The 24,717-nt window shown below is 34.7% G+C and overlaps 1 protein-coding gene across 1 annotated transcript; it reads left to right on the top strand.

Annotated features, from left to right (window-relative positions):
• Positions 1-8,698: 8,698 nt before the first annotated feature.
• On the top strand, positions 8,699-24,038 carry LOC110895959 (phospholipid-transporting ATPase 3). Its single transcript, XM_022143349.2, has 27 exons — positions 8,699-9,173; positions 11,666-11,731; positions 12,047-12,108; positions 12,827-12,908; positions 12,992-13,102; positions 13,397-13,474; positions 13,621-13,717; positions 14,227-14,333; positions 14,468-14,533; positions 14,597-14,718; positions 14,813-14,900; positions 14,989-15,066; positions 15,570-15,686; positions 15,765-15,899; positions 15,984-16,088; positions 16,599-16,741; positions 16,830-16,931; positions 17,011-17,074; positions 17,155-17,367; positions 18,128-18,293; positions 18,383-18,462; positions 19,348-19,587; positions 20,308-20,529; positions 20,599-20,766; positions 21,586-21,939; positions 22,673-22,776; positions 23,624-24,038. Exons 1-27 carry the CDS (start codon positions 8,985-8,987, stop codon positions 23,931-23,933), a joined length of 3,669 nt encoding a protein of 1,222 aa, XP_021999041.1. The 5' UTR covers positions 8,699-8,984; the 3' UTR covers positions 23,934-24,038.
• The last annotated feature ends 679 nt before the right edge of the window (positions 24,039-24,717 follow it).

Below are 24,717 nucleotides of genomic sequence, written 5' to 3' on the forward strand. Positions count from 1 at the left end.
AGAAATAATTCTCAAGTCCTTGTAATTCTCGATCCCCAAGATTTGTAGAAGTCTGCATGTGTTATCAATTATGATGTCGCCTCTTGATAATGATTTGATGTTGTTTTATAAAACTCTCATGTGCATATGATGATGAATGATTATGTTGTTGAATTACTTTTTATGCTCTATGTATCTTTCTCTGCCATCACATGACTTCTCCATTTTATGATTTCTCAAAAGAAATAATTCTCAAGTCCTTGTAAATCTCGTTCCCCAAGATTTGTAGAAGTCTGCATGTGTTATAAATTATGATGTCGGCTCTTGATGATGATTTGATGTTGTTTTATAAAACCCTCATGTGCATATGATTATGAATGATTATGTTGTTGAATTACTTTTTGTGCTCTATGTATCTTTCTCTGCCATCACGTGACCTCTTCTTTTTATGATTTCACAAAAGAAATAATTCTCAAGTCTTTGTAATTCTCGTTCCCCAAGATTTGTCGAAATCTGCATGTATTATCAATGATGATATTGGCTCTTGATAATGAATTGATGTTGTTTTGTAAAACCCTCATGTGCACATGATGATGAACGATTATATTGTTGAATTACTTTTTGTGCTCTATGTATCTTTCTCTTCCTTCACGTGACTTCTCCTTTTTATGATTTCTCAAAAGAAATAATTCTCTAGTCCTTGTAATTCTCGTTCCCCAAGATTGTAGAAGTCTGCAAGTATTATCAATGATGATGTAGGATCTTGATAATGATTTGATGTTGTTTTATAAAACCCTCATGTGCACATGATGATGAATGATTATGTTGTTGAATTACTTTTTGGGCTCTATGTATCTTTCTCTGCATTCACGTGACTTCTCTTTTTTATGATTTCTCAAAAGAAATAATTCTCAAGTCCTTGTAATTCTCGTTCCCCAAGATTTGTAGAAGTATGCATGTGTTATCAATTATGATGTCGCCTCTTGATGATGATTTGATGTTGTTTTATAAAACTCTCATGTGCACATGATGATGAATGATTATGTTGTTGAATTACTTTTTGTGCTCTATGTATCTTTCTCTGCCTTCACGTGACTTCTCCTCTTTATGATTTCTCAAAAGAAATAATTCTGAAGTCCTTGTAATTCTCGTTCCCCAATATTTGTAGAAGTCTGCATGTATTATCAATGATGATGTCGGCTCTTAATGATGATTTGATGTTGTTTTATAAAACCCTCATGTGCACATTATGATGAATGATTATGTTGTTGAATTACTTTTTGTGCTCTATGTATCTTTCTTTGCCGACTTTTCCTTTTTATGATTTCTCAAAAGAAATAATTCTCAAGTCCTTGTAATTCTCATTCACCATGATTGGTAGAGGTCTGCATGTATTATCAATGATGATGTCCGCTCTTGATGATGATCTGATGTTGTTTTATAAAACCTTCATGTGCACATGATGATGAATGATTATGTTGTTGAATTACTTTTTGTGCTCTATGTATCTTTCTCTGCCTTCACGTGACTTCTCCTTTTTATGATTTCTCAAAAGAAATAATTCTCAAGTCCTTTTAATTCTCGTTCCCCAAGATTGTAAAAGTCTGCATGTGTTATCAATTATGATGTCGGCTCTTGATGATTATTTGATGTTGTTTTATAAAACCCTCATGTGCATATGATGATGAATGATTATGTTGTTGAATTACTTTTTGTGCTCTATGTATCTTTCTCTGCCATCACGTGACTTCTTCTTTTTATGATTTCTCAAAAGAAATAATTCTCAAGTCCTTGTAATTCTCGTTCCCCATGATTTGTAGAAGTCTGCATGTATTATCAATGATGATGTCCGCTCTTGATGATGATTTGATGTTGTTTTATAAAACCTTCATGTGCACATGATGATGAATGATTATGTTGTTGAATTACTTTTTTTGCTCTATGTATCTTTCTCTGCCTTCACGTGACTTCTCCTTTTTATGATTTCTCAAAATAATTAATTTTCAAGTACTTGTAATTCTCGTTCCCGATGATTTGTAGAAATCTGCATGTATTATCAATGATGATGTTGGCTCTTGATAATGAATTGATGTTGTTTTGTAAAACCCTCATGTGCACATGATGATGAATTATTTTGTTGTTGAATTACTTTTTTGTGCTCTATGTATCTTTCTCTGCCTTCACGTGACTTCTCCTTTTTATGATTTCTCAAAAGAAATAATTCTCAAGTCCTTGTAATTCTCGTTCCCCAAGATTTGTAGAACTCTGCATGTATTATCAAGGATGATGTCGGCTCTTAATGATGATGATTTGATGTTGTTTTATAAAACCCTCATGTGCACATGATGATGAATGATTATGTTGCTGAATTACTTTTTGTGCTCTATGTATCTTTCTATGCCTTCACGTGACTTCTCCTTTTTATGATTTCTCAAAAGAAATAACTCTCAAGTCCTTGTAATTCTCGTTCCCCAAGATTTGTAGAAGTCTGCATGTCTTATCAATGATGATGTCGGCTCTTGATGATGATTTGATGTTGTTTTATTAAACCCTCATGTGCACATGATGATGAATGATTATGTTGTTGAATTACTTTTTGGGCTCTATGTATCTTTCTTTGCATTCACGTGATTTCTCCTTTTTATGATTTCTCAAAAGAAATAATTCTCAAGTCCTTTTAATTCTCGTTCCCCAAGATTTGTAAAAGTTTGCATGTGTTATCAATTATGATGTCGGCTCTTGATGATGATTTGATGTTGTTTTATAAAACCCTCATGTGCATATGATGATGAATGATTATGTTGTTGAATTACTTTTTTTGCTCTGTGTATCTTTCCCTGCCTTCACGTGACTTCTCCTTTTTATGATTTCTCAAAAGAAATAATTCTCAAGTCCTTGTAATTCTCGTTCCCCCAGATTTGTAGAAGTCTGCATGTATTATCAATGATTATGTCGGCTCTTGATGATGATTTGATTCTGTTTTATAAAACCCTCACGTGCACTTGAAGATGAATGATTATGTTGTTGAATTACTTTTTGTGCTCCACCCCAAAGTCAGCGTGCATGTCTTAGGGTTTCTTTCCTTTATTTATTTTTTTCCTTCAACATATGGCACATGTTGCCCTTGATGCAACCGTAGCCTACGGTTTGGAGCTCCGGTTACGGAACAAACTCTCTGTTTCGTTTGGTTTCAGCTCAATCCAACCGTAAGTTACGTTTTGAATCTCGTAACCTACGTCTTATCTTTCCAATTCCCTTTCTCTTCACATATTACGTTCACGCAATGACACATTAGGTCCCTCGACTTTATTATATCATACATCTTGTGTCTCTACATTCCATATCGGACCCGAACACTTCCCGCATGACGTGATTTCTTTCGGTAATCATCCTTGCTCATTCCTCTTTGCTTCCACGCACTTTAATTTCACCGAATTATACCGATTAACCTGTAAATCAACAAACGCTCTTAGTTACTATATTCAAAGACATACTCTCACAAAACGCATTAACTCACACAAATTAATACACTTAAGGCTCGTGTTTCACACTCTCCATCACATCCCCACGCTTAACCTTGATTGTCCTCAAGCAAGCATTATAAACACTACTCACCTAATTTACAAATCACCATTGAATCCCTTACCGAATTAGCAATTTAAGGTCCCAAGTCATACCCGCCCATAGACTGACACAATCGAGATTGACAATCTGACAAACAAATGATACGCATTTAAAACAATTTAAGACTTACCTAACTAAAGCTAACATGCTTACGATACTACACACATGCCACACGCCTTCATGTGACTTCTCCTTTTTATGATTTCTCAAAAGAAATAATTCTCAATTCCTTGTAATTCTCGTTCCCCAAGATTTGTAGAAGTCTGCATGTATTATCAATGATGATGTCGGCTCTTGATGATGATTTGATGTTGTTTTATAAAACCCTCATGTGCACATGATGATGAATGATTATGTTGTTGAATTACTTTTTGTGCTCCACCCAAAGTCAGCGTGCATGTCTTAGGGTTTCTCTCCTTTATTTATATTTTTCCTTCAACATATGGTACATGCTAGTTATTCGGAATGTTTCGAATCATCAGAGAAGACGTGTCGGGTTTGTATTTCCCATAGCCACTGTTTCTGGATACAAAACGGACGCGGTTTGCTTATTCAATCTTCATTGCTTCATTAAAATTACAACACACGATAAAATGCTTGGAAAATTGCATCAACTCTCCTATATCAACATACTCTTCTCCAGATGCTTAGTTGTTATGAATGAAAACTTGAGGGGTCTAGTTAACTTTCAGATTCAGATTCAGGAAGCAGATGATTTGTCAAAAAACATGGTCAACGTAGTAAAATGTGAGCTTTAATGATTTGTTTCTTATTGGCCATTGATGAAACCCAAGCTGTTATTTCTGTTGTTCAGTTCTTCCGAGACGATTGAAGCGAGTCCTATGAAGCAAGTGTCTGCCTATTCAATTGAGAGGAATAATTTCATTGTTTAAATCAGAATCAGGGTTCTCAAAACAAGGATCGTTCTAATAGATTAAAGAGAATAAACCATTTTTTTTACCAATTTGTACCCATAGTATACGGGTCGTATAATGTTATACGACCAGTATACAATCATCGTATACATTATATACGATCGGGTAAATTTTTTTCACATGCTGTATACGGCCGTATAATAGTATACGGCCCGTATTAACAGGGTAAAAATGATGTGGTAATTTTTTTTCACATGTGTATACGGGCCGTATAATAGTATATGCCCCGTATTCTTAGGGTAAAAAATGGTTTATTCTCTTTAATCTATTAGAACGATCCAAAAAACGGAGAACAAAGTCAAATGTGATCAAACTTGGACATCAGACGTAAATCTTGAAGCAAATATGTGGTTCCCAATTGGTTACAGAAACCACTAACAGACATATCGTGCATTGTTTAAATCAGAATCAAGTTCTCAAAACAAGGATCGCTCTAATAGATTAAAGAGAATAAACCCTCGTTTCTTCATCTTCATCTTCAAGAACAATGATGAACAGATGATGTTTTTTTCCGCAGAACCTTTGGTATACGTCGACCACAACGAGAACAGTGCACCGACAGTTGAGTCTCTTCCTTCGTTCCCGATGCAACAACGAGAACAACGCCTGATTCAGATCTCTATTCGATCATCTTTCCAAACTACAACACACGATAAGTTTAAACTTTATAGTGTGTGATTTGACCGGTTGTATTCAGTTATTTATGTTGATCCACAAATTCCAACAAATCTTTGTGAAGTTATTCGGAATGTGTATGTGCTTGTGCTTGTGCTGTAGTTAAACAGACTCTTTTACTCAAAGTTAATATTCACTGTGGTGGATGCAAGCATAAAGTTAAAAAAATACTCAAGAAGATTGAAGGGTACCAGTACCTAGAGAGAGAAAGTGAATTTGCGTACACAACTGAAGGTTCAGTGCATGAAAAGTTTCTTACGAACGATATGTATCAGGAAGCTCAACTTGAACGGATGATATGTATCAGGAAGCTCAACTTGAACGAATGATATGTATCTTTTATCATGCGACGGACCCAATTCTTGCTTTCCGTCCTTCTAGCACGCCTCATACAGTTTGATTTGATTTGAATAAAATACCTTCGAGATACTTCGTGTTAGTTTGATTTGAATTTATCAAGTGACAAATTGATGTATCTGGTGGTGGTGATATAGTAATTTTCAATAATTAGGAAGGATTGTAGTAGTAGGACATTGGAACCACAGATAATGAACGGTTCAAGTAAGTGTCTAAAAATCTGAAAATTCAGGTTCACCTTGTTAGTTTCATTCAATATTAAATATAATTACAGAATCTTATTGAACGTAAACAAACCATCCATGTATCTTGCAAGTTAAATCCACAATCAACGTATTTTTTACCCAGAGAGAGAAAAGGAGGGGGAGAGAGTCTGATACAATCATTTTTACCCATAGTATACGATCCGTATAATAGTATACGGCCCGCCCGTATACACTGATCGTATACATTGTATACGATCCGGTAAATTTTTTTAACTTTGTGTACACAGGCCGTATAATTGTATACGACCCGTATTCTTATGGTAAAAATTGATTTATTCTCTTTAATCTATTAGAACGATCCAAAAAACGAAAGGGATTTCGAGCAACTGGTATTAAACCAATCATTTGTTGATGTATATAACAGAGTAACCCTCACTCTCGGTCATTTCTACAGAGAGAGTTGGGTTTTCAACAAATCTTTGTGAAGTTATTCGGAATGTGTATTTGCTCACTCTGGAATTGGAGAACCGTTGTTTATCTTAATCAGGTTCTCAAACAAACACTACTAAAGACGATCTGGAATTGGACAACCGCAACCATTTTAGTGCTTCTCAATCAGATATTATTTATTGAATCATAACTGAAACAATCGAAAAATAACTAAACCGAACCAACATAGTTGAAGGTGCAAGAGAATCGCGAGTTATTTCAGTTATTTCTGTTGATCCACAAATTCCAACAAATTGTATCCAATGCAAGGATCTTCGAATGCGGTGTGTACGTTAATTTTCAATAATGGTGGAAGGATTGTAGTTATAGAACCCGACAAACCAACAAAATCCGAATACTTCAAACATTCTAAACCCTAATTGTGTATATGCTTGTGCTGTAGAAACCGATGATGAATTTGTGTATCTGAATCAGGTTCTCAAAAAAACACTACGAAAGAATGGACCCAACAGTGAAATTAGCGAATCTGGAAGTGATAATGGTTTATTCTCTTTAATCTATTAGAACGATCCAAAAAACGAAAGGGATTTCGAGCAGTTGGTTACTGATCTGGAATTGGAGAACCGTTGTGTATCTGAATCAAGTTCTCAAACAAACACTACTAAAGAAGAGTTGGTATTGAACCAAGAATACTTCAAACATTCTAAACCCTACCTGGAAACAAACCAACAAAATCCTGATAGTGAAAAACATCATCAACCATTTTTTCTTTTCCTTCAATTTCGAGAACATTCTCCCTGTGTATGTGCTTGTGTTGTAGAAACCGGTGATGAATTTGTGTACATAACTGAATGTTCATTACTGATCTGGAATTGGAGAACCGTTGTGTATTTGCTTACTCTGGAATTGGAGAACCGTTGTTTATCTGAATCAGGTTCTCAAACAAATACTACTAAAGATGAGTTGGTATTAAACCAACATTTCCTTCAAACATTCTAAACCCTACTTGGAAACCGGTGTATGTGCTTGTGCTGTAGAAACCGGTGGTGAATTTGCGTACACAACTGAAGGTTCAGTGCATGAAAAGTTTCTTACGAATGTACGTGATAAAACAAGGATGTTGGGAATTAAACGCATGTACGTAAGAAAATAAGGATCGTTCTAATAGATTAAAGAGAATAAACCAAGTACAAAATCATCTGCTTTCTGAATCTGAATCTGAATGTTAACTTTGACTCATAAACCCTTGAATCCCAACGCTTTTCTAAGAAAATTTGTTTCTTTCCTTTTCATGAGGTAAAACCGGTTTCAACATCAAGGGTTGTATTTCACCATGTGTGAGTATTGGAAGCCTGAAAAACAGTCTTGCAATTACGTCTTTTCAATCAAGACCGCATTGTTAATTTTAATGATGATTCGAAACATTCTGAATAACTAGCAAAAGAACCCGACGCATCTTCTATGATGATTCGAAACATTCACGAACCACAATGGACTCAGACCCATACTACTCACCCTCCCCCGAGGAAAAGTTTTCCCGACGACTTAAGACAAAGCAGTTGGTTTGTGTTCATATCAGTGTTGTTTATTACCCTGTGTGAGCATTGGAAGCCCGACCACTACCAAAATAACCCGACACGTCTTCTACGATGATTCGAAATATTCACGAACAACAATGGACTCAGACTCATTGTTGCGAATTTGGTTTCTTCGGTACAGGCTGATGAAACCGAAGCTGTTATTTCGGTTGTTCAGTACTTTCGAGATGATTCAAATGAGTCCTATGAAGCAAGTGGTTGTAATGACGGGACCCTTGATTTCAACGCTTCTCCTTACAACTCTCATCAAATGCCTCACCCTTCCTTTTATTCTGTAAATATTAAATAAAGAATAACACCATGCCCGTAATCCCGCGTTGATAGCTTCCGTTTTATTACAGTCATACGACACGTTTTTTTGTTCTTCAATCTTTGTTACTTGTTAATGTTTTATTTTTTTCTACTTTTAGAAAGGACTGAACACCTCACGACTGTAAAATGTCTCGTGTAATTGACACCTTAAATCCCTTAAATACTTTGAGAAAAATCTAATTTTCGAAGAATACGGACCGTATAACAGTATACGGTCCGTATACAAGTTCGTATACATTGTATACGACCATGCAAATTATTTACACATGGTGTATACAGGCCGTATACTGTTATACGGCCCGTATGGAATTAAAAAAATTGACAAAGTCTGCTGGCACAAACTTTGTTAGTTTTTTAAATTCTATTCCGTATAACATTATACGGTCCGTACACAATATGTGTAAATGAGTTTTTACCATGTGTTAAAAAAGAAAACATATTCATAAAGAAAAGAAGAAAAGGTCTTTAAAGAAGCAAATAATAACCTCATAATAATTTCTAAAAATAAAAATAACAGGTGTAGCTTTACAACTGAAAAATATTGAACACACGGTTATTCCAAGCGCGTGGCGAATGTGAATAATCAAGTTCAAAATCATCTGTTTCTCACGCGCTGCTCGCATTTTCCTTTTTCCGTTACAAGCCACAACAACAAAGACGACGTCGTAACACAAATCGTATTCAAAACCATTGCAAAAAGTTCGTTATCGTTACGATTCTACACGAATTGAACGACATTTGTTGAATGATTTCGATGATTTCCGAAACCAGAGCGAGAAATCATCTCGTTCGTAAGGTTTTCACACGAATTTTTGGTTGATTCAACCGTTTTTGATCGGAAAATCGCGATGTCGGAACGGAAAACGACGTCTAGGTCAAGAAGTAGCGGCGGAGGTGTCTCCGGTGGCTCGCATGCGATTCTGGATAGTGTTTCGTCATCAGGTTCCATTCAACTCGGTCGTGTTCAGCCGCAGGCGCCGTGTCATCGCACGGTTTTCTGTAACGATTATGAATCGAACTATCTAGCCAAATATCTGGTGTGTTTGTGTTATATACTGAACGTATATCTATGTGTTTAATTGTGCAATTGATATGAGATAACTGAGTTGTATAGTTTATGTTATAATGTTGTTGGAGAATTGGTGCTTGAATTATGAACATGATTTATCTATGAACTGATATTATAACTGTTTACATTGCTTGTTTATGAGTCCTGTTGTGACATTATTTCTAGTAGATATCGATCTATGTGCTTAATTGTGTAATTGATATGATATAACTGAAATCTGTAGTTTATGTTATAATGTTGTTGTAGAATTGGCGCTTGAATTGAATTATGATCGTGATTCATCTGTAAACTGATGTTATAACTGTTTACATTGCTTGTAAATGACTCCTTGGGATTTTTTTACTAATTAATGATTGTGACATTGTTTATACTTTATAGTGGATATCTATGTGTTCAAGTGTGCTATTGATACGATATAACTGAAATCCACAGTTTATGTTATAATGTTGCTGTAGAATTGGCGCTTGAATTATGAACATGACTCATAAAACTGATGTTATAACTGTTTACATTGCTTGTTTATGAGTCCTTGGGAATTTGTTACTAGTTAATAACTTAATAATTGTGACATTATTCTAGTAGATATCCATCCATGAGTTCAATTGTGCAATTGATATGATATAACTGAAATCTACAGTTTATGTTATAATGTTGTTGTAGAATTGGCGCTTGAATTATGAACATGACTCATAAAACTGATGTTATGACTGTTTACATTGCTTGTTTATGAGTCCTTGGGAATTTGTTACTAGTTAATGATTGTGACATTGTTTATAGTGGATATCTATGTGTTCAATTGTGCAATTGATATGATATAACTGAATTGTATTGTTTATGTTATAATGTTGTTGTAGAGATGGCGCTTGAATTATGAATGTGATTCGTCTATAATACTTGACCTTCATATCATCCTGTCATGTATTCACTTGATAAGCTTATCATATTCGATAAACTGATATTATAACGGTTTATATTGCTTGTTTACGAGTCCTTGGGAATTTGTTACTAATTAATGACCGTGACATTATGACTAGTAGATATTTATGTGTCCAGTTGTGCAATTGATATGATATAACTGAATTCAATCGTTTATGTTATAGTGTTATAGAATTGGCGCTTGAATTATGAACACGATTCAATTATATTACGTGACCTTCCTACCATTCTTTCAAGTATTCACTGCTAACTAATGATTGCCACATTATCTATGTGCTCAATTGTGCAGTTGATATGATATAACTGAAATTTACAGTATATGTTACATACAATGTTGTTACGTGATTGGCGCTTGAATTATGAACATGATTCATCTATAATAAGTGACCTTCCTATCATTCTGTCATGTATCCACTTGATAAGCTTATATCTTCGATAAACTGAGTGTAACTGTTTACATTGCTTGTTTATGAGTCCTTGGGAATTTGTTACTAATGACTGTGACATTATTTCTAGTTGATATCTATGTGTTCGATTGTGCAATTGATATTATATAACTGAATCTTACAGGTTATGCCATAATGCCATTATAGAATTAACGCTTAAATTATGAAAATGACTTATCTATAATACGCATATAATGTATATATGTGTGGGCGCTCGGGGGGCAAAAGTGAAAGTGCACTAAATTTAACATTATTTTACTAATTTCGTGAAAATAACGTTAAAAGAGGGGGAGGGTTAATCATGCATCATGTGGTGGTTTTGATAGCCGAAAGACAAGGGCGTACATGCACTAATCGGCAGTTGTCTCAATTGCTGAGTGTTATGTGCCTTATGTCCAAGGCTTGATGCAAAACTACTATCGAGCCGGGGGTCTCACCGGAAGCAACCTCTCTATTCCTACGGGGTAGGGGTAAGGCTGTCTACATCTTACCCTCCTCAGACCCTACCTTAGCTTTGCTATTGGTGGGATTTACTGAGTTTGATGATGATGATGATGATGATGACTTATCTATAATATGTTACCTTCCTAACATCGTTTTAAGTATTCACTTGATAAGCTTATGATCTTCCTTAAACTGATATTATAACTGTTTACATTGTTTGTTTATTGTCCCTGGGAATATGTTACTAATGATTATGATATTATTTCTAGTAGATATATGATGTATTGTTATTTAGCATTTGGGTGGTGTTCCCGAGGAGCATGATTTTTAAACAGTTGTTAAATACAAATTCTATTGGGATGCTAATACATAGAACAACAGGTGTGCGGTCTAGGGTTGTGTATGATTGATAACTTCTTAGGTAGATTTTTTTAGAGAAAAGTAACCCTGTATGAGTTATGTTGGCTTGCTTGACAGTCATGGTTTAGAATATAAACGTATATTCTCTTTACACAGAAAACATGAGTTCCATAGAACCACAAATTGTTCCATTTTCATGCAAATTCGTCTTTCTGTAATGCAACTGATATTTCTGTAAGCTGTACAGTAATGGTAGTTTTAACGGTGTGAACAGGGAAATTCAGTATCAACAACGAAGTACAACCTTTTTACTTTTTTGCCGAAGGGGCTTTATGAACAGGTAAATCACACAATAATAACTTTTTGGGTACTCTTTTAAATTTTCTTTATAATTCAACTTTCAGCTTTCAAAATGATACAAAATTTGTATATGTTCTTGTGTAAGTAACTATTCTCGTTGAGTTTAAACTTCAACAGTTAAAGTTCACCCTTAATGTGGGACTCATTGAGTAACACTCAGTTTGACGTCTGAAGATGGAAAAACTAATCGCTCGTCTATTTGATAAAACAACACACATGGAAAAACTAATCGCTCGTCTATTTATCTCAACCATGTATCTTTGTGTTGACATTTTTCTTGTTAATGACTTGACAGTTCAGGCGGGTGGCTAACCTGTACTTTCTCACCATCTCATGCTTATCATTTACACCTGTCAGGTTTGATTTTTCAAGATTAAGAAACCCTTTTGTATTATTAACATATAACATATCTGATGATTAACCGAGGAATAAAAACTTCCTCATGCTGCAATCATTTGATGTATTTTGTAATATATAATTTCTCTAATCTGGATTATGACTGTGACATCTTTATATACATACATAATGCATATATATAGATGTCAAAGATATCGGCTGAATTTATCTTCTGAGAAAATCAACCTCCCCCAGATTTTAATCATTTATACACCAATACTAAGCGGTTGTATACAACAGTATTATGAGGATATAAACTTAAAAGCTTTCATAGTTTAGCCGGAATAATAATAGGGCTGGCAATTGGGTACCTGTTAAGACACGATTAGACCTGTTTGACTGAAAAATACACCCTTTGACTTTTTTAATTTTTAAAATAATTAAAATTACAATGTTAGGATCTATCATTTATTCATCTTTGTACATAAAACATAAAACTGTTTTATAAACATGGGGTAGAAAGTAGTTAAACGAGTCGTAATCATGTTTGAAACTTATGTTGTGCGCGTCGTCAGAAACCTGTTAAACCTGTTAAGACACGATTTGCCAGAAGAACATCATTTTCCCAAAGTCTCTTAAGTTTGGAATGTATGTATGCATTTGTGTAACTGTATGTGTTCATGTATGCATGTAAAATGATGTTATTATTGACTCTTTACATAGTTCTTTTCATGTGCAGTCCTGTTAGTCCAATCACAAATGTAGTCCCATTAAGTATTGTGCTTTTCGTCTCTCTTGTCAAGGAGGCGTTCGAAGATTGGGTGAGCATTATTTTATCCTTTTAGTTTTGCTGCTATAAAATGTATATTCTACTTCAGGAATTATAAATATGTAACATTAACAGAAACGCCTTCAAAATGATATGACGATAAATAATTCTCCTGTTGACTTGCTGCGAAACCAAAGGTGGGAATCTGTACCCTGGAAGTCAGTTCAGGTTGGGGATATTATTAGAGTAAGTACCATGCATATCTTGTTTCTTTTTCATTTTTGTGGTTATTAAACCATTAAGAGTGACTCTATGCCTCTATGGTTGATAAATGGTTTGGAAGTCATATTTTCGGTTTGAATCACTCATGGTTCAACATCCTCTGAGTTTATGTTCGTCTTTGAATATATAGTAGAAAAATTCATTTACAAACATGAATTAAATCTTACTTCATTTACAAATCATTAGTTGATATCACTTACTAGATTATCATTGAGTTCATTGAAGACAAAGCAAATCATGATGTTCATCTGGTTGTAGGTGAAGCAAGACGCCTTCTTTCCAGCAGATCTAGTATTCCTTGCAACTACAAATCCGGATGGTGTATGCTATACTGAGGTTTGTTTTTAGTTCCAGGCTTCTACATAAAAGTTATATTTTTGTCCTAATGCATTTCGTAAAAGTTAAACTAAATTGGTAATTGGTATGTTATTCGATTTTATAATATTGTTACATTTATTTTTGTTCTGCTTTATGGTTTACAGACTGCAAACCTGGATGGTGAAACAAATCTTAAAATCAGGAAAGCTTTGGAGAAGACATGGGACTATATAACCCCTGAGAGAGCCTCAGAATTTAAAGGTTAAATAGTAAAGAGTAAAATGCCATTTTAGTCCTTGAGGTTTGACTAGTTTTGTCATTTTCGTCCAAAGGTTTGTTTTTTCACATGTGGATCCAAAAGGTTTGAAATCTTTGCCATTTTCATTCATCTCGTTAGCTCCATCCTATTTTCTTCGTTAAGTCAGGGGTATTTTCGTATATAAAGTGAAGAAGACTGAATTGCCCTTTAAGTTGATAATAAAAGACGGAAATTCCCCTAACTTAACGGAGAAAATGGATGGAGTTAACGAGCTGGATGAAAATGGCAAGATTTCAAATTTTTTGGATCCAGTTGTGGAAAAACAAACCTTTGAACGAAAGTCGCAAAACTGGCGAGACCTTAGGCCTTAGGGATGAAAATGGCATTATACTCAATAGTAAAGCATGATGAATTATCATCTACAATACAATAAAAAAATTGTTTACATCTTACATTTTTTCATACTTGCAATTTTGATTGAGTTGACTTTTTTCCTGTTCACCATTTGCAGGAGAAATACAGTGTGAACAACCAAATAATTCACTTTATACCTTCACTGGGAATTTGATAACTCAAAACCAAACTTTACCCCTTGGTCCAAATCAAATTCTGTTGCGAGTAAGATATGATACTTCCATTTTTTTTCTTTTTTTACTTAACAGTTGATTTTTGGCTTTTAATTTTATAATTTTAAAAGATAAAAGTCTTCTAGAAAGTAACAAATCACTCATATTTATATACATGTTTTCCAGGGATGCAATCTCCGTAATACAGAGTATATCGTTGGGGCTGTAGTATTTACCGGACATGAGACTAAGGTATTTGAATGGTTATGCTACAAAAAAATGAATTCTTTTTACAATTATATGTATGGAATACAGGTAATGATGAATGCCATGAATGTCCCTTCAAAAAGGAGCACACTTGAGAAGAAACTTGACAAAGTAATAGCTACTCTTTTTGGTGTTCTTCTTACCTTGTGTCTCATTGGGGCTATAGGCAGGTACTATACTATCATGCCCATTATTACTTATATAGTTATACACTTATACCCTTTTGGCATAGGTGTTATAAAATTTTATTTTCAATTTTTGCAGTGCCTTATTTGTGAATGAGAGGTATTACTACTTACAGCTTGGGAATAATGTGGAATCTGAACAGTTTAATCCCGGAAACAGACCTTTGGTATCTTTTCGCTTGTTGACATGGCAAATTCCTCTTTTTTTCTTTTTGCCATTAATATTAGTTACTGATTCTGTTAGTTTGCTTTCAGGTCTTTGTTCTAAGCATCTTCACCCTGATTACTCTGTATTCACCAATTATTCCAATTTCTCTTTATGTTTCTATTGAGGTAGGTTCATGCATTTAATAAGCTAGTTTTCTAAGTAAAATGCCATTTTCGTCCCTGAGGCTTGGCCAGTTTTGCGACTTTCGTCCAAAGGTTTGCTTTTCAGCATCTGGATCCAAAAGGTTTGAAACTTCATCTTTTTCATCCGGCTCGTTGACTCCATCCATTTTTCAACGTTAAGTTGGGGGTATTTTCGTCTTTTTTGTTAACTTAAAGGGCAATTCGGTCTTTTTCACTTTATGTACACACATTTAGCATAATGTTCAACTATTAGATATACCCTTACTAAATAAAAAAGACGAAAATACCCCTGACTTAACGGAGAAAAATGGATGGAGTTAACGAGCCGGATGGAAATGGCAAGATTTCAAACCTTTTGGATCCAGATGCGGAACAACAAACCTTTGGACGAAAGTTGTAAAACTGACCAAACCTCATGGACGAAAATTGTATTTTACTCCTTGTTTTTAATTGAACTAATTCTTGTTATGGTTTTCGTCTTTCAGATGATCAAGTTTATACAGTCAACTAAATTTATTAACAATGACTTGCGTATGTACCATTCTGAAACTAACACCCCTGCATTGGCACGAACATCGAATCTAAATGAAGAACTTGGGCAGGTCATCTATACATTAGTAAATTTAACAAAGTTTATTCCGGGACAGAAACATGATATGGTTTTGTCATATATGTTGTAGGTGGAGTACATATTTTCTGATAAAACGGGCACTTTAACTAGAAACTTAATGGAGTTTTTTAAATGTTCTATTGGTGGAGAGACATATGGGACTGGTGTTACTGAAATAGAAGTGGGAGTAGCAAACATCGAGGAGGTACATTAACTTTCTTACCTTGCATTTTTTTGTAAAGAAGTGATGAACAAAAAGTATGATCTTATTTTGGTAAAAACTTCGCAGGTACAGAAACCATCAACCAAAGCATATGATAAGGGGTTCAATTTTGATGATGCTAGGCTTATGTCTGGTGCTTGGAGGAATGAACCTAATCCTGATATGTGCAAGGTAATTTAATTTCATAACGAAGTTTAGTTTATACCTTGTTTTTGTAGAGATTAAAAGGCCATTGCCGTCCCTGAGGTTTGGCCAGTTTTGCGACTTTTGTCCAAAGGTTTGTTTTTTCGCATCTGGATGCAAAAGGTTTGAAATCTTGCCATTTTCATCCGGCTCGTTAACTCCATCCATTTTTCTCTGTTTATTCAGGGGTATTTTCGTACATAAAGTGAAAAAAACTGAATTGCCCTTTAATTGAATGCTTGTACATAAAGTGAAAAGGAGTGAATTGCCCTTACAGTTAACAAAAAAGAAGGAAATAATCATGACTCAACGGAGAAAAATGAATGGAGTTAACGAGCCGGATGAAAATGGCAAGATTTCAAACCTTTTGGATCTAGATGTGAAAAAACAAACATTTGGATGAAAGTCGCAAAACTGGCCAAACCTTAGGGACGAAAATGGCATATTACTCATTTTAAAATTTCCATTTATTAAGATCATATTTCTTGCTTGTTTTAGGAATTTTTCAGATGCCTTGCTATATGCCATACTGTACTCCCTGAAGGTGATGAGACGCCAGATAAGATTAGATATCAAGCTGCATCGCCTGATGAGGCTGCTTTAGTTGTCGCTGCAAAGAACTTTGGATTCTTTTTCTATAGGTATTTATTGAAATAAATGTATAAACTATTGTTCAATTTTCATTAACGTATTATCTGTTGAAATAATGTATAAGTTCAACTATTTCAGGCGTACACCTACGATGGTATATGTTCGTGAATCACATGCTGAGAAAATGGGGAAAGTTCAAGATGTTACATATGAAATCCTTAATGTCCTTGAGTTTAACAGGTATAAGTAATGTTTAGGTAAATTTTTATACTTTTGATTGTATATACTGTGTCAATAATTGTATTTTTCTCTTTTATAGTACTAGAAAACGGCAGTCTGTTGTATGTCGATACAAAGATGGAAGGCTTGTATTGTACTGCAAAGTAAGATGTAAACTGACCATAACTATTTCTGCAATCTGAACTGTAAACTGACACTAATGCAGATTATCCGTTGATTACAGGGGGCCGATTCTGTAGTTTATGAAAGATTGGGTAGTGGGAATGATGAAATAAAGAAAATTACTAGAGTGCATATGGAACAATATGGAGAAGCAGGATTGCGAACTCTTTGTTTGGCTTATAAAGATTTAAGCCCTGACATGTATGAAAGTTGGAATGAGAAATTTATGCAGGCAAAATCTTGTTTACGAGACCGTGAGAAGAAGTTAGATGAGGTAATTAGTATTAATATATAACTAGTGGGTTACCACCCGCGCTCCACAGCGGTTCAAAACGTAATAAGCAAATCGTGAGAGTTAAATTTGTTTGATGTTTTAGTTAACGCGCTAAGCATGTCATTATTAAAGTTGAGGGGCTAGATTTGTTTATTATTAAAGTTGAGGAGCTAAAGTTGTTTTAGTTAAGGGGCTAAACTGCTAAACATGGCATTAACAAAGTTGAGGGGCTAAACATGTCATTATTAAAGTTGAGGGGCTAAAGTGGATTATTTTTAAAGTTGAGGGGCTAAAGTTGTTTATTATTAAAGTTGAGGGGCTAAAGTTGTTTTAGTTAAGAATCTAAACATGATTACGAAAGTTGAGGGCTAAACATGTCATATTATTAAAGTTGAGGGGCTAAAGTTTATTATTAAAGTTGAGGGGCCAAAGTTGGCTAATACGAAAAATAGCATATTTATAGTATATGTAATGTAATTGGATATACTTATATAAGTTATAATTTGGTTACATAAGGTAGGTTTTTATCCGTTTACTTATGAATGGGTCAATATGGGTTGTGTTTTTTTTAAATGGGTCAAATGTAAAAAAAAAACGGGCTCAAGTGGGTCGTTATGGTTGAAACTTGAAAGTTGCCCAAATGTCTGCTTTGTGATATGTTTTATCTGAAATCAGATCATTACTGTAGTAGTATCGTTTTCATAATCATTAACACAATCATTATTTATAGAACACTGAAAACATGTGAAACCGAAAACAGGTGGCGGAACTGATGGAGACAGATCTAAATTTGATTGGATGTACTGCTATAGAAGATAAGCTTCAAGATGGGGTACCGGCCTGCATTGAAACTCTTTTTAAAGCTGGATTAAAGATATGGGTACTTACAGGGGACAAACTGGAAACAGCAATAAATATAGCTTATGGTATGTCATTATCTATATATCTTATGGTTTTATATACATCATGCCATTGCAAAAATCTTATTAGTGTACGCATTTTCGTATTGTCCTAGCTTGCAAGTTGATTAATAATGACATGAAACAGTTTATTATAAGTTCAGAAACTGATGAGATCAGGGAAGTTGAAAACCGAGTAAGCAATCTTTCTTAGCTATCATTCACTTCATGGGTGTTTGATATTGCTTTTTTTAATGTGATTATCTGATTATTTCATTTTTCAAAACCGTAGATAATCACTTTATTGTGTGTTGGGTATATTGAACTTGATTCTGATTATCTGATTGTACCCAGTTTAGGAGTGGTTGCAAAAAAAAAAAAGAATGCATTTTACGTCCTTTAAGTTTTAATGAAGTTGCAGGCGTTGTCCTTTAACTACGGAAATTACCCCGGTTGAGGTGTGCGCATATATTGTATACATGTGTGAAAATAACATTAAAAAGCGAGGGACGGTTAATCATGCATCATGTGGTGGCGTTGATAGCCGAAAGACAAGGGGGTACATGCACTAAATCGGCTTTTGTCCCGATTGCTCGAGTGTTATGTGCCTTATGTCCAAGGCTTGATGCAAAACTACTATCGAGCTGAGGGTCTCACTGGAAGCAGCCTCTCTATTCCTACGGGGTAGAGGTAAGGCTGTCTACATCTTACCCTCCTCGGACCCTACCTTAGCTTTGCTATTGGTGGGATTTACTGAGTAACATAAAGGACATCCAGTGTAATTTTCGTAGTTAAAGGACAGTGCCTGCAACTTCGTTAAAGCTTAAAGGACGTAGAATGCAATTTAGTAAAAAAATTGATTTGCCTTATCTTATTATTTTTCATGTTACATGTGATTCCTTAATTAACCAGAATTTTCCAAACACCCAAAATAATCGACTATAGCCCGCTTTGTTATAGTTTATATCTGATTACTCCATGTCACACAATCACTAGTTAAATGCAATGCCAAACACCCCTTATAATTTCAAAGGTTTATTATTTCCTTGACCATCGAACTCAAGTCAAACTTTTCATCTAGGGTGACCAAGTGGAGATAGCTCAATTTATAAAAGAGAAAGTTAAAACTGAGTTACAAAAGTACCAAAAAGAAGCACAAACTATCCTTAGTGGCTCATCGGGCCAAAAGTTGGCCTTTCTTATAGACGGGAAATGCTTGATGTATGCATTAGACCCAAGTTTGAGGTCAATGTTGCTTAGCTTTTGCTTGAATTGTAGCGCGGTTGTTTGCTGTCGTGTTTCTCCTTTACAAAAGGCACAGGTAATAATACTCTTGTGGCTTTATTATAACTAATAATTAGGATTAATGAATTGCATACATATTCCACCAAAATTTTCAAAAGTTGATTTTTTGAAATAAGCACATGGATGGTCCCTATGGTTTACCAAAATTTTGGATTTGGTCCCTAGCTTTCCAAAAGTACACGGATGGTCCCTGTGGTTTGCACTTTGTAACACATTTAGTCCCCAACCAACAAATCTAAAGTTTTTAGCATGTGCAAATTAGGCTGAGCAAGTTAGTGCGTAAATGCATTACAAAGTGCAAATTATGGGGACCATCCATGTATTTTTTTAAAAAGTTGGGGACTAAATATGTTACAAAGTGCAAAGCCACAGGGGCCATCTGTGTACTTCACTCTTGATTTTTTTTTATCACACCTAGTGTTGCCTAATGAAAGAAAATGCACTGGAATCTATCTAAACAACAATCTCTAGATGGATTGTCATATATGAGTAGATTTTATCAGTTTACAACTCTACATATGACACAATCTCTAATATAACGGCATTTTGTCATTTAACAGTTTCTGGACAACTTTTTTGTTGCCAATATTGGTATAAAATAAACCAAACTGATTCTTGGATGGCGTTTTATTATTTGTGTAGACTTAATGAAAATGTTTAAGTACTTGGGTGGCGTATGTATACATAATTCCAAAAAACTTTAATCTTTATTAGTTTTTATAATTATAATTTTTAGGTGACAAGATTGGTGAGAAAGGGGGCAAACAAGATAACACTAAGTATCGGGGACGGTGCAAATGATGTTGGAATGATTCAAGCAGCTAACATTGGTGTTGGGATAAGTGGTATGGAAGGAATGCAGGCTGTGATGGCAAGTGATTTTGCAATTGCTCAGTTTCGGTTTTTAACGGATTTACTCCTTGTGCATGGAAGATGGTCTTATCTTAGATTATGCAAGGTTTATTAATTATAACCCTTAACTGTTCTGTCATTTATATTTGTTGCTTAAGAAGATTTGTTCATGTAGGTTGTTTCCTACTTCTTTTACAAGAATCTTACATTCACGTTGACTCAGTTCTGGTATACGTTCCAAACCGGTTACTCGGGTCAAAGATTCTATGATGATTGGTGTCAGTCTCTCTACAATGTCATTTTCACTGCCCTCCCGGTTGTCATCGTTGGACTGCTTGACAAGGTAGTTTTAATAAGTGCAAAATGCCAATTTTCGTCACTGAGGTTTGGCTACTTATGCGACTTTCGCCCAAAGGTTTGTTTTTTCCGCATATGGATCCAAAAGGTTTGAAATCTTGCCATTTTTATCCGACTCATTAACTTCATCCATTTTTCTCCGTTAAGTCAGGGGCATTTCGTCTTTTTAGACATTTTTTGTGATGATTAAAGGGTTTGGGTGGAGAGAAAGTCAACAGAGGTGGATCTTTATTTCTTATAGTGTTTTTTATTTTAATAGAAAATGTCTAAAAAGACGGAAATGCCCCTCATTTAACGAAGAAAAATGGATGGAGTTAAGGAGTGGGTGAAAATGACAAGATTTCAAACCTTTTGGATCCAAATTCGAAAAACAAACCTTTGGATGAAAGTTGCAAAAGTGGCAAACTTTAGGGACGGAAATGGCATTTTACTCTTTTAATAATTTAAATCTTCAAATACAATGATTACAGAAACAACATTATAATATCATAATCTAAATCTTCAAATACAATAATTTAGAGGTTGTATGCACACAAAATAAGACTTTGGGCGACTTTTTCAACTTGTTCGATCTGTTTACGTTTTAGCTATATTCTTTTTTTTGAACCGTTTGAGCTAAAACACAGCCCAACCCCACCCAAACCGACCCATTCATAGTCAAAAGGTTGAAATTGCCGCCTCGATTTACTTCCAATCAACACAACATGATCATCAAATTAGTGTGACATTCTGGTATTTTAAATTTGCCACAAATTAAGAGGGTTGACCAAAAATTTCAAACTGTATGTTTTAACTGTCTTTGCAGGATGTAAGTGTAGCGCTTTCAAAGAAATACCCTCAATTATACAAAGAGGGAATACACAATACTTTCTTCAACTGGAAAGTTGTTGGTATTTTGGCATTGTTTTCACTTTATCAATCTATAGTTGTGTACAATTTCGCGGTTGCTTCTAGCACATCAGGCTTGACCTCAACAGGAAAAATGTTGGGCCACTGGGATGTTAGCACAATGGCATTCACATGTCTTGTGATTACAGTCAATCTGCGTCTTCTGATGATGTGTAGCACAGTTACAAGGTGGCACGTTATTAGCATTGGGGGCAGCGTGCTGTTATGGTTCTTGTTCATCTTTATATATGCTATCGTTTTTGTAAATAAGGTACGTCTCTTTTTATCCATTTGGCCCTTTACTTACCCTTAGTCCGTTTCTTAGTAGCTGCTGCCATTTTCGTCACTGAGGTTTGGCCAGTTTTGCGACTTTCGTCTAGAGGTTTGTTTTTCCGCATCTGCATGGTTGTAAAAAATCCCGACTAGGCGCCGATTTATCACCGATTAATCGCTAGTCCCCACCCCACTGCCCGACTAGCGACTACTTCAACACTGCGCATCTGGATCCAAAAGGTTTAAAATCTTGCCAATTTCACCCAGCTCGTTAACTCCATCCATTTTTCTCGTTAACTCAGGGGTATTTCTGTCTTTTTTTGGTTAACTTAAATGGTTTTGAATACTTGTACATTATGCTAAATGCTTGTACATAAAGTGAAAAGACCAAATTGCCCTTTAAGTTAACAAAAAAACACGAAAAAACCACCTGACAAACGGACAAAAATGGATGGAGTTAACGAGCCGGATGAAAATGGCAAGATTTCAAACCTTTTGGATCCAGATTCGGAAAAACAAACCTTTGAACGAAATTTGCAAAACTGACCAAACCTCAGGGACGAAAACGACATTTTACTCTTTACTAAATATATTTATATTCTAGTTGAAAAACTTCATGCATTTATTTTTTCACGTCCAACATAAATTCGTTACCTTTTTAAATTTATGGTATAAATTGCTGACAATCTTTGCTACGCCTTATTTTTTGTATTTCATGTTTTTAACTTCAGGGAACGTTTTTCACCATTTATGTGCTAATGAGCACCATCTACTTCTATCTGATGGTCATTCTTGTTCCCATTTGTGCACTCGTATGCGATTTCATATACCAAGGGTAAGCTTTCCTTTTCTATAACTGAAAATTGGGCGGGCTGAGCTGGCTGGTTGTAACGAGTCAAATGGGTATGTTTTTGATAGGTGTGAGCAAAAAAACTGAAAAAACAGAAACCGAAAAACCGATTTAACCGAACCGAAAAAAACGAACCGTACAAAAAACCGAAAATAACCGAACCAAAATTTATGGTTCGGTTTTGGTTTTGCATTTTATGAAAACCGAAAAAACTGAACCGAATAACCCACAGTATCACTTTTATTTTTATTTTTTTTATAGATTGATTTAGGAATTATTAATTATATTTTTAAATGTTAAGTATTTATAATAAGAACTTTAATATTATGTTTTATTATCTTTGAAATGTTTATCCCTTGCCTACAAGAAATAATAATATATAACACATAAAAATTAAATGATTTTAAAAGTATTATATAAGAAAATGTCTTAATAAAAAACTTTGGAGAAACATAAAAATATATTAGAAGGTTAGGTTTATGTGAACAATATCAATTAAAAAGGTTAAATATATTAACATAAATGTAAATATCTAAGAATATTATTAAATCTTAGATTATACTTTTTATTTTAAAAACCGAAATAACCGAACTGAACCGGTGCTAAAACCCGAAAAACCGAACAGAACCTAACCGTTGCTAAAACCGAAACCGAATGGTTTTTAAAAACCGAAAACCGAACATTTCGGTTTCGGTTTTCCCAAAAACCGAACTGAACCATGCACACCCCTAGTTTTGACGACTGTTTGACCAGTATGACTCATTTGACCCGTTTTACTGTTTGACCTTCATCAATAAGCATTAGTGTTCAATTCTTTTTGTTATGGCTTTAGGTTTCAGAGATGGTTATTCCCGAACGATTATCAGATTGTTCAGGAAGTCCACAGGCATGAATCAGATGCAGTTGGTGTAGGATTGCTTGATATAGGCCACCAGTTGAGCCCAGAAGATGAAATAAGGTACGCGTTTGCTATGCTCCCAAAAGAAAATTCAAAGCACACGGGTTTTGCCTTCGACTCACCAGGATACGAGTCGTTTTTCGCTTCACAACAAGGAGTGGTTGCACCCCAAAAGGCTTGGGATGTTGTTAGAAGAGCTAGCATGAAACCAAAAGACAAAAAACCTCAAAATAGCCAACACTAGTAGCTAGCTCACACTCAAAAACAAAAAAAAAATATACTTGTAGTTTTAAAAAATCAGTTTACATTTTTGAGGAGTTTAAGGTTTAATATCATTTTGATTCATTCATTCAGTGAGCTTTATCTTGAAGTTAATCAGGGTCTTTTACTTTTTTTAGATTGTAGAATCTTTTAAAATTTGTTGTGTGTCCATTTACAGAAATATGACATGTTTTCCAATTACTTTGTACTTGTTCAATTACGTTCATAAATGACCATAAGTATTTTATGACTTTTATGAACATAATATTAGCATTTATAGCTTATACATCAACATTCATTCCATAAGTTGCCAATGTCTACAAAAAGCATTTAAAATGATCAATGTTTAGACTAAGCGTGGTGGGATGGTGACCACGTCCAACCATTACACACTTTTGAGGGAAAAGTTAGTGAGAGCTCTCTCTCTACGTAACAATCCCTTTTTACCTTTAGTTCAACAGCTACATTCTTATTTTGATAAAGTTTTTGGTCAAAATGTTTGTTTTTGTTATTTTCCCATAAATCTAGTAATCATAATAGACCTGTCAATTTATTAGCTAATATTATTTATGGGTGTTTATATTCAAACACATTTTTTCATATATATATATATATATATATATATATATATATATATATATATAGAGAGAGAGAGAGAGAGAGAAAGGTTAACATACAAAAAGCCTTATCATACTTCACGTACACGACAAGCAGAATCATCAGATCAGGGCCATAATCACGCATGGATCAGTTAATCACGCATGGAG

This window comes from Helianthus annuus, chromosome 12 (assembly GCF_002127325.2).
Source record: "Helianthus annuus cultivar XRQ/B chromosome 12, HanXRQr2.0-SUNRISE, whole genome shotgun sequence".
NCBI classification, from domain to species: Eukaryota; Viridiplantae; Streptophyta; class Magnoliopsida; order Asterales; family Asteraceae; genus Helianthus; species Helianthus annuus.